The sequence below is a fragment of the Raphanus sativus genome, unplaced genomic scaffold (assembly GCF_000801105.2).
Source record: "Raphanus sativus cultivar WK10039 unplaced genomic scaffold, ASM80110v3 Scaffold3144, whole genome shotgun sequence".
Lineage (NCBI taxonomy): Eukaryota > Viridiplantae > Streptophyta > Magnoliopsida > Brassicales > Brassicaceae > Raphanus > Raphanus sativus.
This window is the reverse complement of record NW_026618451.1, coordinates 36-12,160: the sequence shown is the minus strand read 5'-3', so window position 1 is coordinate 12,160 and position 12,125 is coordinate 36. Positions and strand designations below refer to the sequence as shown.

Sequence of the window (12,125 nt, the reverse complement as noted above, 5' to 3'; positions counted from 1 at the left end):
ATATATAAAATCATTAAGGGTAACTTTGTATTTAGCCAGTCTAACTTTTAACGTGAGAGCTTCGTTGCAAAAAATTACTTCGCAAATAATAGTATAGATATATATATATATATTGGTTTTCAGATATAACACTGTAAGATCCGTTCGAGTATATATGTCAAGTCTAATAGAGTATGAGACTTTGATTTTCGGGTCAATTTCAAGTCAGGTTTTTTGGATACGAATATTTATGACTAATTACATTAGGTAATTACTAAGAAAACGTAATATGTTGCAAGGGTCGATTCTGAGTCGGGTTTATTGGATACAAATATTCATGATTAATTATGTTAGGTAACTATTAAAAAACATAATATGTTGTAAACTTTAAGAATAAAGTTTAAAAATATTTTCTCGAAATACATATGGCACAAGTTTATAGTTATGCAATTTGACATATTTAATAAAGGTACCAAAAATTATATTAAATTAAATTAATATTAAACACAAATATAATTATTAAAAAACATAGTATAAGTTTTTCAAAAAAAAATAAAACAAAAAATATACCCGCCCTTTGGAAGGGCGGGTCAGAATCTAGTTATTATTTGAATTCTTTTTTTTTTCTGCTTTAGATCGGATTCATTAGCCTTTACTGGGGTCGAGTCAAAAAAACTAAACCCATATAACTTCTTTTTTAATTTTTGCTCAACAAACCCCATTCAAACCAGTTAATTTCTTGCCAACTGGAATTTGATTTTAACATCTAGAAGCTTTATCCCGTTAGATTTCTTTTCTTTTTCGTGTTTTAAAAAAAAAAAAAAATTTAAAAAATAATTTGATATTCAGAAAATTAAATTACGTTCGATATTCTCAAATTCATTGTCAATTATAAGTACAAAGAAGTGAAATGAATCATCATCACATTATTGGATTTTCCTACATTAAAAAAAAACAAACGTCTGGAATGGCAAATGCTTCAAACGAGACTATACACCAAAGTTGATAAATCAGAGATTCTCACAAACCCAAAAATTATTTCCCGCTGGATTTGTCTACTCAAATCAAAAACCACAGAAGCTTAAACTTGAAGAGCAGAAGCTATGGAACCAGCTAGGCTCAGAACTTCAAAAGGAGGCTTGTTCATCACCTCTTTCACTGTCAATCCACACGAGTCTGTGATCCAGAAATAGCTAAACCCTTCCGCCGGATCACCTGCAACACGTAAAGCCACATACAAAGACTTTTACTAGTCAGGCAAATAAAAAAGAAAAAAAAATGGTTTGGTTTGGATGGAATCAGAGCCGGTCCTAGAATTTGAATGGCTGGATGCAAGCAAAACAAATGTGGCCATTTTCTGAAGAAAAAAGGAACAGAAAGAAAAAAATATAAAGTGGGATGGTGGCCACTAGTTGTCGAACCCCTGTTCTGATGAATATTGGACATGAGTTTACCAGTAGACTAAAGAAAATATCTATAAATTGTGGCCGAATTTAATTAATAAAATGCACGGCCTCAAGCGGGTGCTTCATCGGCTTCCTGCAAGGGCCGGCCCTGGATGGAATCATATCATTTGGTTGTTACCTTTGGTGTCAAGCTTGAAACGTTTCCATGAACTCTTGGGGAATATGCCGTGTGTTACATATGCGCTTATTTTCGCTGCTCCATGTGCAGCTAGGACTTTCTGAAGGGGAACAAGAGTTAGTGTTGAGTTACAAAAGAAGTGAGAGTTGGAGTTAATACACTCTTGAGAGTCGAATCTTGAGTACAGAACCTGGCATTCGATTAGCGTGCCACCTGACTGAACCAAATCATCGACAATCACGACATGTCTTCCTTCGGCGTCTCCCTCTTTGATGCGCACTATTCGTTTGTCTCCCATTCTAACTTTGTTGCAAACAATCTGAATGACAAAAAGGGATTACTGGTTAAACCCCTGACGGATTATAATATAAAGATTTTCTACTCAAGATACGATGCTGCAAATGCTTGTTTTGGATTTAAATATAATGTGACCTGATGCTAACTAAACACATGTTGCTATATACTAAAACAGTGCACATGGGTTCACTGTGAGATGCTAAATGAGATTATTAGCCATTAGAAAGTATGATACCGTTGGATAATGTTGGAGTTGTTTGTGGAAACGTTTCCATGCTCCATCATCCGGGAATGCAATAGAAATCTGAAACAAATGAAGATTAGTAAACCATCATGATTTCGTCTTGAACGTAACACTAATCTATAACGAGTTTTATTATACGAAGAAGAAAAAAATGTCACTAGAAAAAGACTTTTACGTTATCAGAATCAGGTAGAGCCTGGAGTCTGCTCTTGAGCAAAGGTATACCACTTTCGAAGCATGGAAGTATAGTATCACCGAAGTAGAATCTTTCCTACAATCCAAACAAACACATACAAAAGAATCTAAGATAAAAAAACATAGAAAACACAAACAGAAGAGCAATTGATCAAAGGGTTGTAATGAAAGACCTGCAAGGCGTGTATATCGAAGGTCACCAAGCTAGTCGGCCCACCTCTGGAAGCCGGTATGTTCGAGAGTATCCTAGCGAGAGTGAAAGCAGTCGCCACGTCACCCTCGTCCTCCATTCTCTCGGAAGTCCCAGTAGGGAAGAACGGGAGAACAAGTGTAAACGAAGAGACGAAAAGCTTGGGCAGAGCATAGATAACAGAGAGCTGCTCGAAGATCACAGCCGGTGAACTGAAGGAAGCCAAGAAGGCGACGTGCTGCCCACGAATGCCTTGAGCATTTTGTATGAACAGATTAGGGAACCCATCGTCAAATTTCCTAAAAAAAAGAACAAATAATTGTGAATAATACTCTGTTGACCAAAACCATAAAAGTCAAAGCTATCAGTTAGAATCAAACAAACCAACGACAATGAAATTAATAAACCAATAGAATGAGAGAGAGATCAGTGGTTTTTTTTACTTCCAATTGATGCTTCGTAGCTCGATACAATCCGATTGAGCGACGATCCTCTCGGCGAGATCTCTGGTCTCGTCGCTGTGGAAGAGGCAGACGCGCTTCGAGCACTTCGAACCGGACTCCGACGACGCGGCAGCCATCGATATCGGAGACGAATTCGGGTTGATTAGACTGATCGGATCCCCGTTGGACAGGAAATCGAGGCTCCGGTGACCCGACTGGTTCTCTAGGCTTCTCACTCCACACCTCACGCAGCGGCTACCGACCGTAGCAGTTTTGAAACTCAGCGAAAAGGGAGACGATGATGAGGATGAGGATGAAGAGGAGGTGAACTGAGGCAGAGATAGAGAAGCAGCGGTTGTTGCAGTCGCCGGAGAAATAGCCGCCATTTCCGAGGACGAAGGGTCAAAAAATACGAAGTTTTCGGGCGGATATCTTCGAAATTAAAAATTATAATTTTTGCGCTTAAAAAAAGAATCTGACATGTGGAGTGGTGTTTACAAATTGACACATGTGCCCCTACCTGTCAAACGAGGCACGTTGTGAAGATGGTGGATTTGTTCCGGTTTGATCTGATTAATTTTACCTAACCACCGGTTCGAGTTTAATTTTGTCCCGGGCTTTGAATTACACGTGGGTTCTGGATGTCCTCGGAGCTGAACTTTACAGTATAAACCGAGATCAAATGATTTATCTAGGTTTAACTAGAATATTGATCGGGATATTCGGTTTGTTTCCGGTTTAATAGGAAGGAGGACGATGAGGCAACAATAAACTTGGGAAGGTACACGCGCCTGAAATCGTTTTATGCATAGAAAATGTGTTAGTTGAAAGTTGAAACCCAAAAAGAAATTGTAACGACCCGGTTTTTATAAACCAGAATTAAAATTCTGGTTAATTATTTATTTGGGTTAAACAAGCTTAAATCATTAATCATCAATGGTTTAGTAAACCGGGTATACTTATATATTAATTATAAGTATTACTTTCTTCTTAAAACCTAAAATAAAAAGAGAAGCAGCGCAGCCATTCTTCATCACCAGCATCTCTGGCCATCTCCACGTTCTTCTCTCTCTTAGCGGGTTCAACGATCATAATTTACCTTCATCTTCCTGGAGAGTTGTTCTGCATAACACATCTGAGACCAGTATTGAGGAAATTCGGGAATGGATTATCAAATCATGGAATTTTGATGCCAAACTTTCGTGAACGAATCCACAAACAGTCAACTTCATCAACGTTTTCCCGTTTATCCAGACTGACCTAGAAAACGAGCGAGATACCATTGGAAAGGTCTCGTTCTCAGCTTTCCGAATCATCTTTTAGATCGTCAAACCGAGGTACGGTTAAGAAGTTATGATCATTTTGGTTTCGGGTATTAAATCTGTTCAAATCCGAAAAACCATAAACTTAGTCTTCTATTGGAAACCCTAGTTATATTTTAGGAAAGTTTCTATTTTTGGAAAGTTTCTATTTTTGGAAACTTTTAGACCTAAGTCGTTAATCCTCGTATTGCAGTTGACCGCATCTTCCGTTGTTCATCTCGGTCAGTGGCTAAGGTGAGGGCTATTCCGTTTAAATCTCAACTAGTTTAGTATTACTATTATGGAAATTTTAGTTTCGAAACATGTTCCGTCTCTGTGAATCGAGTATGTTTGAGAGTCTTGTTTATTTATTATTAATATTGATTGTTAAACCGGAATAGGATAATAGAGGATTCAACGGTTGAATGAATTGAGTGATGTTAAAACTGTTTTATAAGTATACATATATAATATGGATTGGTTAGCCGGATACAGGGAAGTACTTCTGTATCGGCCTATTTGTGTGGAGATTACGGGGTGTACAGGGAAGTACTTCTGTACCACGTATGAGCTGCGGGAGTATAGGGAAGCACTTCTGTACTACGTAGCAATTGTTTGTGTTGAGATTGCGGGGCGTACAGAGAAGTACTTCTGTACCACGCATGAGCTGCGGGAGTATAGGGAAGCACTTCTATACTACGCATACTTTTGATATACATGAATATTTATATATTTATATCCTTATAAGGAAATGCGAGGGTGCATAGAGTAGCATGTACTATCAGCGCATTGGATGTTTTATGTGGTGTATTAGACACCGTGTTTGCTTCATGCTAGAGCTAGGCCTACATGGTAGTAGTGCTATGTACTGAGTCAGTGGTTTGCGGTTTAACATCCCATACCTCACTGAGTGACTCCCCTGTTACTCACCCCTCCTCTTTTCCCTCCTTACAGGTGAGACCGACGAGTATGAGATTGATCGGACAACTGGTGTTTCTAGGCGTTTTCATTTGTTTTATTCTCAGACTTATATTTTATTATTTCTGGCGATTATTTCAGTACTTCAGTTACGGAGATTTTATGATTATTTATTATTATTATTTTTATTATTTAATTTGGAGAATGCGGGTGTGACAATTTGGTATCAGAGCACGGATGTGTCTCGGCCCTGACCCGGGACGCCGGTTAGGGGACCTGATTTTCAAAGATATAAAATGTTTTCAATGATTTTTAAAACTTAGAAGCACCATTATGTTCGACATTGTTCCGTCAATCGTTAATGATTTGGTTTATGAGAAAGTTGACTGTTTTGCCATCTTCTATTTCAGATGCCGCCAAAGAGAGGAACTAAGCGTACTCGCACCGTGAGAGCCAGAGTTGATGCTCGCGAGGTTGTTGATGATCAGGCTCCACCAGTGGATGTTCAGACAGAAGGTGTCCCGCCAGTAGCTCCACCGATTGATCAGGCTGCACTCATGCAGATGGTTCAGGCAGCAGCTACGCAAGCTGCTCAGGCTGCCATTCAGCAGGTTACCCAGGAAGCAGCTCGGGTTGCTGCACAGGAAGCTACTCGAGTAGCCGCACAAGAAGTTACCCGTCAGTTGGCTGCTGCTCAGATTCCAGCACCACAGATTCCTCAGGTCCCAGCGCAGCAGATCCCAGCACCGCAGATTCCTCAGGTCCCAGTGCACCAGATTCCAGGCCAGCAGATTCTGCCACCTCCACTGCCATTACCACAGGTTTATCCAGTTCATGATGAGAGGTTTTACCGGCTCACAAGTATGATGAAGAACATGGGTATGGAGCATTTTGTAGGAACATTGGACCCTACAGCCGCTTATGATTGGAAGCTGAGTCTACAACGGAAGTTGGAGAATATTGACTGCCCCCCAGAGTTTAAGCTTAGATTGGCTATGCAGTACTTGCGTGGAGATGCATTGGTATGGTGGGAGGGAGTGCGATTAAACCGTGGGCCTGACATTCTCACTTTTGCAGATTTTATTGAGGAGTTTGATAGGAAGTATTTTCCAAAAGAAGCTATGGATAGAAAGAAGAGGGACTTCGAGCATGTGAGCCAGAGGGACTTGTCGATCAAGCAGTATGAGGTTAAGTTCAACCAGCTTCGCAGGTTTGTTGGAGGTGGTATTCCTGAAGAGGAGTTGATCAGGAAGTTTTTGGATGGGATGCGTTTGGAGATTCGCAACAGGTGTAATGTCGTCACTTACTACAGATTGGGAGACTTGGTGGAGAAAGCAGCTGAACAGGAAGCAGGTTGGATAGAGGAGCAGAAACTTCTCAAATCAGTTCAGACCAAGTCTGGAAAGACTACAGAGTCTCAGAAGAAGACATGGGACCAGCAAGAGACACTGAGTTGTGCTCGTTGTCATCATCATCATAATGGAGAGTGCATAAGGTGTCATTCATGTGGACGGACAGGTCACATGTCGAGAAATTGCCGGTTTAAACCAATAAACTCAGATTTTGAGAGGCAGGTTGTTGCACAAGACAAGTCATCTAAGGATTGCTATGGTTGTGGTCAGCCAGGTCATATGTTGAGGGATTGCCCGACGAGGGAACATGCAGAAGATTTATCGCCGCCTAAGCGCTAAACCATCGATCAACGATTTTATGCTACACGACATTAAGAGGGAGTGAGCCGTGAGCCAGTATGCATCTTTGTTATTTGCAATTTTTGTGGTTTAGTACGTTGACATTCCTTGTGAAAGCTTGCTTGTTAATTGGTAAACTCATATATGGTCGTTTTTAGTTCATGGTTTTTGCTACGACAATTGAAAAAGGAACCGGATGAGAGAACCGGAAAACTGAATCATGATTTGAATTCGAGGACGAATTCCCATTTAAGTGGGGAAGAATTGTAACGACCCGGTTTTTATAAACCAGAATTAAAATTCTGGTTAATTATTTATTTGGGTTAAACAAGCTTAAATCATTAATCATCAATGGTTTAGTAAACCGGGTATACTTATATATTAATTATAAGTATTACTTTCTTCTTAAAACCTAAAATAAAAAGAGAAGCAGCGCAGCCATTCTTCATCACCAGCATCTCTGGCCATCTCCACGTTCTTCTCTCTCTTAGCGGGTTCAACGATCATAATTTACCTTCATCTTCCTGGAGAGTTGTTCTGCATAACACATCTGAGACCAGTATTGAGGAAATTCGGGAATGGATTATCAAATCATGGAATTTTGATGCCAAACTTTCGTGAACGAATCCACAAACAGTCAACTTCATCAACGTTTTCCCGTTTATCCAGACTGACCTAGAAAACGAGCGAGATACCATTGGAAAGGTCTCGTTCTCAGCTTTCCGAATCATCTTTTAGATCGTCAAACCGAGGTACGGTTAAGAAGTTATGATCATTTTGGTTTCGGGTATTAAATCTGTTCAAATCCGAAAAACCATAAACTTAGTCTTCTATTGGAAACCCTAGTTATATTTTAGGAAAGTTTCTATTTTTGGAAAGTTTCTATTTTTGGAAACTTTTAGACCTAAGTCGTTAATCCTCGTATTGCAGTTGACCGCATCTTCCGTTGTTCATCTCGGTCAGTGGCTAAGGTGAGGGCTATTCCGTTTAAATCTCAACTAGTTTAGTATTACTATTATGGAAATTTTAGTTTCGAAACATGTTCCGTCTCTGTGAATCGAGTATGTTTGAGAGTCTTGTTTATTTATTATTAATATTGATTGTTAAACCGGAATAGGATAATAGAGGATTCAACGGTTGAATGAATTGAGTGATGTTAAAACTGTTTTATAAGTATACATATATAATATGGATTGGTTAGCCGGATACAGGGAAGTACTTCTGTATCGGCCTATTTGTGTGGAGATTACGGGGTGTACAGGGAAGTACTTCTGTACCACGTATGAGCTGCGGGAGTATAGGGAAGCACTTCTGTACTACGTAGCAATTGTTTGTGTTGAGATTGCGGGGCGTACAGAGAAGTACTTCTGTACCACGCATGAGCTGCGGGAGTATAGGGAAGCACTTCTATACTACGTAGCACTGTGTATGAGGAGAATGCGGGAGTATAGGGAAGCACTTCTATACTACGCATACTTTTGGTATACATGAATATTTATATATTTATATCCTTATAAGGAAATGCGAGGGTGCATAGAGTAGCATGTACTATCAGCGCATTGGATGTTTTATGTGGTGTATTAGACACCGTGTTTGCTTCATGCTAGAGCTAGGCCTACATGGTAGTAGTGCTATGTACTGAGTCAGTGGTTTGCGGTTTAACATCCCATACCTCACTGAGTGACTCCCCTGTTACTCACCCCTCCTCTTTTCCCTCCTTACAGGTGAGACCGACGAGTATGAGATTGATCGGACAACTGGTGTTTCTAGGCGTTTTCATTTGTTTTATTCTCAGACTTATATTTTATTATTTCTGGCGATTATTTCAGTACTTCAGTTACGGAGATTTTATGATTATTTATTATTATTATTTTTATTATTTAATTTGGAGAATGCGGGTGTGACAGAAATATTAGAAGTGTCAACTACCGACATTATTCTTCTTTGGTATGCAGACAAATGTGTTAGCAGCCTCTTTGTTTATCTCTATGTTTCTTATAGTTTTTTATTCTTGTGATAGTCAAAACTACTATTGCATGACATCTTTTGTGTACTTTGTCAATCAAAATTGTTATGGCCGTAGAACCCTACTTTGGTAGGAAAAAGAAAAAGACAAACGACAAGTGAAAAACCTAAAAAATATCAGAGTTCTAATGTTGCCTAAAAACACCGACAAAACGAACAGTGTAACAACTCTGAAATCTAAACCATCAAATTTTCTTTGGTGCAAGCACTCTATAATCCAAGCTTCGAATCTTCGAAAATCTTTTGACCATTAAGAAAGTCAAACATATGACCGTCAACTGAACGGGTGTGGGCAACGTAAACTGCGAAAGTCTGAATCTCAACGACTCTGTTCCGTTTATTAGTTGCATATTCTACAAGATACATTTAATACTACTGCATGAAAATCATTAATTATAACTATCTTAAACATTAAATTTGTGTTGTTTGTTTGTATTTACATATAGGTCACGCGTTTCCTCGGATTCCCTATTCTCATTGTTAGAACTCATTTTTGTATTTTCAATTTTAAATTTTCTCATTTTAGTCAGGTGTCACGGTCTCTCTGTCCCCCTTTTCATGTGAACTCCTCTCTCCATCGCAGATACTCGAATCCATTTCCTTTTGGAAACTATCCTGCAGAATACACGTCTCATCGAGGCCGTCACGAATCATCGACATAGCTTCTCTCGTTTTTTTTTGCCAGAATTGGTTTAGAAGGGTTGGGTTTTGTTGTGAGAAGGTTTAATTTTTGTTTAGTGTCAATTTTAAATGGTTAATGTTTAATTGGTAAAAAGCAAACCAAACTAAATCTGGTTTGTGTGGTTTAAGGTTTAAAATTATGAGTGTGTGTTTTTGCATTTTAAAGTTTCAATTTGGGGAGATATAGATTATGAACTATTTTTCTAGAAAGATTTAGCATGAAATTATAGTTTGGAAGATATTTGATGCTGTACGATAGTTCTTTAAGGGAAATAGATCGTCAATCTATTCACTATTCTCCATTAGAAGTATCATATAGCACCGTATGTCTTCCAAATTATGATCTCATGCTAAATCTGCGGATACTCAAATAAAGTTTGTAGATACAAAAAAATTCATGACACATACAACTTTTTATTTTTGCTATAGGCTATAATACAAGGACGATTTGGCATACTACGGTTCTGTAAACACACCGACGTGCATGTATCCACAAAGAAACTGTAAGCACACTAACCTACGTACTTGACATATGTCACATCTATAAGTATATACTCCACCCATCAATAGCAATGTATAGGATATATGAATTGATCATATGCGCAATTCTCACAAGTTGTAGATCCTGATAAGTTGGTTAGCACTCCATCCAAAAATACTTAAAACAATATTTGCCGAACACATTCCAGTGTATCTATTTTCATTCATATGAGTTGGGGGGGGTAGATTTACACCAATGGAAGCTTTTCTTTTCTTTTCTTTTTTTTTTTGCTTCCGCATTCATATAGATGTATATTGTTTTATACGAACTTGAATTTCATGTGACAATATACAATAATAACCTAAGTTCATATTTAGTCATTCTCTCTCGAAGGAATCCCTATAATATTTTATTTCAACATATTTTAAGTTTTTTTTGGTAAAAGTGCTAAATATCATGCATTATATACTAGTTCAAAATATTAATATATATTATCACAGATGGAACTAGTGCATCCATGGCACATCTTTTTCTTTCCACAACTTCCGTAATAGTATATTTAATCAGAAAGTTTAAATTTCAAATTATGAATAGTTACCACTCCTCTCCCCCCTTTATTCCCTCCACTTTCCACTCTGTTCTCAGAAACGAATATAAACTATTTCAAAAAGTACGCACTCAATGTCACTGTCTTTCTATAGTTAACTTTTTTGTCCAACAAAAAAATTTGAAATATAAAAAAAAACATTTTCATAATATTTAAGTCAGAAGAAGAGGAAAATTACCGAACTGAATCGACACCGATCTGATTGATGCATTCAATACAATGTTGACTATAAAACTAGTCTGTCCCCTTCCACTTCACATTCGCCACCAAATTAGAAAGAGAGAGAGAGGAACAAGAGCAAAAAGCCTCATTCAACTTAGCAAATCAATCCCTTAAGATTCCCAAAAACCAAAGCAAACCTTTGATTATTTTTATTTAATACACATCCAATTTACTCATGGGATTTCCCGGTAAATCTTACAACCAACTCGAAGGCGAGATACGTGAAGCCACTGACGGTAAAAAATGGGTTATCGCCGGTCACCCTCCACGTTCGCCGCTCAAGCCTATTAACTCCTCCTCCTCTGACGTCACAGTCACCGAAACAGAGGATCAAGATCAGTGTCCGACAACACCTACAGCGGTTTCCGTCAGAATTCCAAGAGTCCCGCCGTGCCCAGCGGCACCAAAGAAGCGGAAGCCGTCGTCCAAGTGCAGCTGCGTTGCCGGCGGTAGAGAGTTCTTCTGTCCACCAGACCTCGAAACCGTTTTCATTCAGAGAGCTAGTTAACTCTGCTTTTTCACTCTCTTTCTAACCTTCTTTAGGGTTTGTAATATTCTTCTCGATTCTGGTTAAGTTTTAGATTCTGAACGTACTCTTATGTTCTTGTGTGTGTTTTCAGTTCTAGACTTCTAGTAATGTTAGGACACTAGTTAAGGTTGCTGAATAGGAAGTCTTTCGTGTTTATGTACCAATTATCCCCCCCCCCCTTCCCTTTTCCAGTAATTATACTTATTAAATATATGACATGTCGTTGTAGCTTGGTTTATTGATTTGCAATTTTTGAAATGTTTCTTGTCTGGTTATTTTCTTTCGCTCTTTCCCACTCATATTCAATGAAGTCCGTTGATTATAGAAATTATCTTCCTCGAAATACTGTAGTTTTTCTTATTTTTTTGGAACTCTGAGATGACATTAACAATATGATCCACAATCCACAGATCAAAAGTTTTTCGCTTTTTAGCTATCCTTTTATTTACTTTCTGTTTTATTTGCCTTTTTAATCTTTTAATTATCTTTTGAATTATTTAGAAATAAGAAATCCTTCTTTCTTTCGTTTTTGCTTTAAAATGTTTCTTCTATATATACAAAAGCTAAACGAAATGTCATGATATCACATTAATTTAATTTCTTAACAGTTTATTGGGATGTAAATGATTTTCAATTTACAGTATGCACAAAATTACGTCGATTGTATTTTAATGTCATCAAACATCATTCGATGATGAGTATGAGTCAGTGTGACAGCCACCGACGTAATAAAAGTGG

At 38.2% G+C, this 12,125-nt stretch overlaps 3 protein-coding genes across 5 annotated transcripts; 2 read left to right on the top strand and 1 right to left on the bottom strand.

The window, feature by feature from the left end:
- Nucleotides 1-837: 837 nt before the first annotated feature.
- LOC108832286 (ribose-phosphate pyrophosphokinase 3, chloroplastic) lies at nucleotides 838-3,379 on the bottom strand. The gene is made up of 7 exons (XM_018605804.2): nucleotides 2,933-3,379; nucleotides 2,473-2,788; nucleotides 2,280-2,375; nucleotides 2,096-2,164; nucleotides 1,754-1,882; nucleotides 1,564-1,663; nucleotides 838-1,194 (listed from the first exon to the last, which is right to left on the bottom strand). Exons 1-7 carry the CDS (start codon nucleotides 3,316-3,318, stop codon nucleotides 1,061-1,063), a joined length of 1,230 nt encoding a protein of 409 aa, XP_018461306.1. The 5' UTR covers nucleotides 3,319-3,379; the 3' UTR covers nucleotides 838-1,060.
- A 409-nt stretch (nucleotides 3,380-3,788) lies between these two features.
- On the top strand, nucleotides 3,789-8,751 carry LOC130506352 (uncharacterized). 3 transcript variants are annotated; one of them, XM_057000992.1, is made up of 6 exons: nucleotides 3,789-4,269; nucleotides 4,448-4,488; nucleotides 5,562-5,873; nucleotides 5,913-7,594; nucleotides 7,773-7,813; nucleotides 8,567-8,751. In XM_057000992.1, exons 3-4 carry the CDS (start codon nucleotides 5,562-5,564, stop codon nucleotides 6,840-6,842), a joined length of 1,242 nt encoding a protein of 413 aa, XP_056856972.1. In that variant the 5' UTR covers nucleotides 3,789-4,269; nucleotides 4,448-4,488; the 3' UTR covers nucleotides 6,843-7,594; nucleotides 7,773-7,813; nucleotides 8,567-8,751. The 3 variants fall into 3 exon arrangements, with proteins under 3 accessions (XP_056856972.1, XP_056856970.1, XP_056856971.1); XM_057000990.1 differs by having other exon boundaries at nucleotides 5,188-5,873; XM_057000991.1 differs by lacking the exon at nucleotides 3,789-4,269 and having other exon boundaries at nucleotides 4,276-4,488; nucleotides 5,188-5,873.
- Nucleotides 8,752-10,847: 2,096 nt separating this feature from the next.
- Nucleotides 10,848-11,715, top strand: LOC108852373 (cyclin-dependent protein kinase inhibitor SMR8). The gene has a single exon (XM_018625873.2). It carries the CDS (start codon nucleotides 11,034-11,036, stop codon nucleotides 11,364-11,366), a length of 333 nt encoding a protein of 110 aa, XP_018481375.1. The 5' UTR covers nucleotides 10,848-11,033; the 3' UTR covers nucleotides 11,367-11,715.
- The last annotated feature ends 410 nt before the right edge of the window (nucleotides 11,716-12,125 follow it).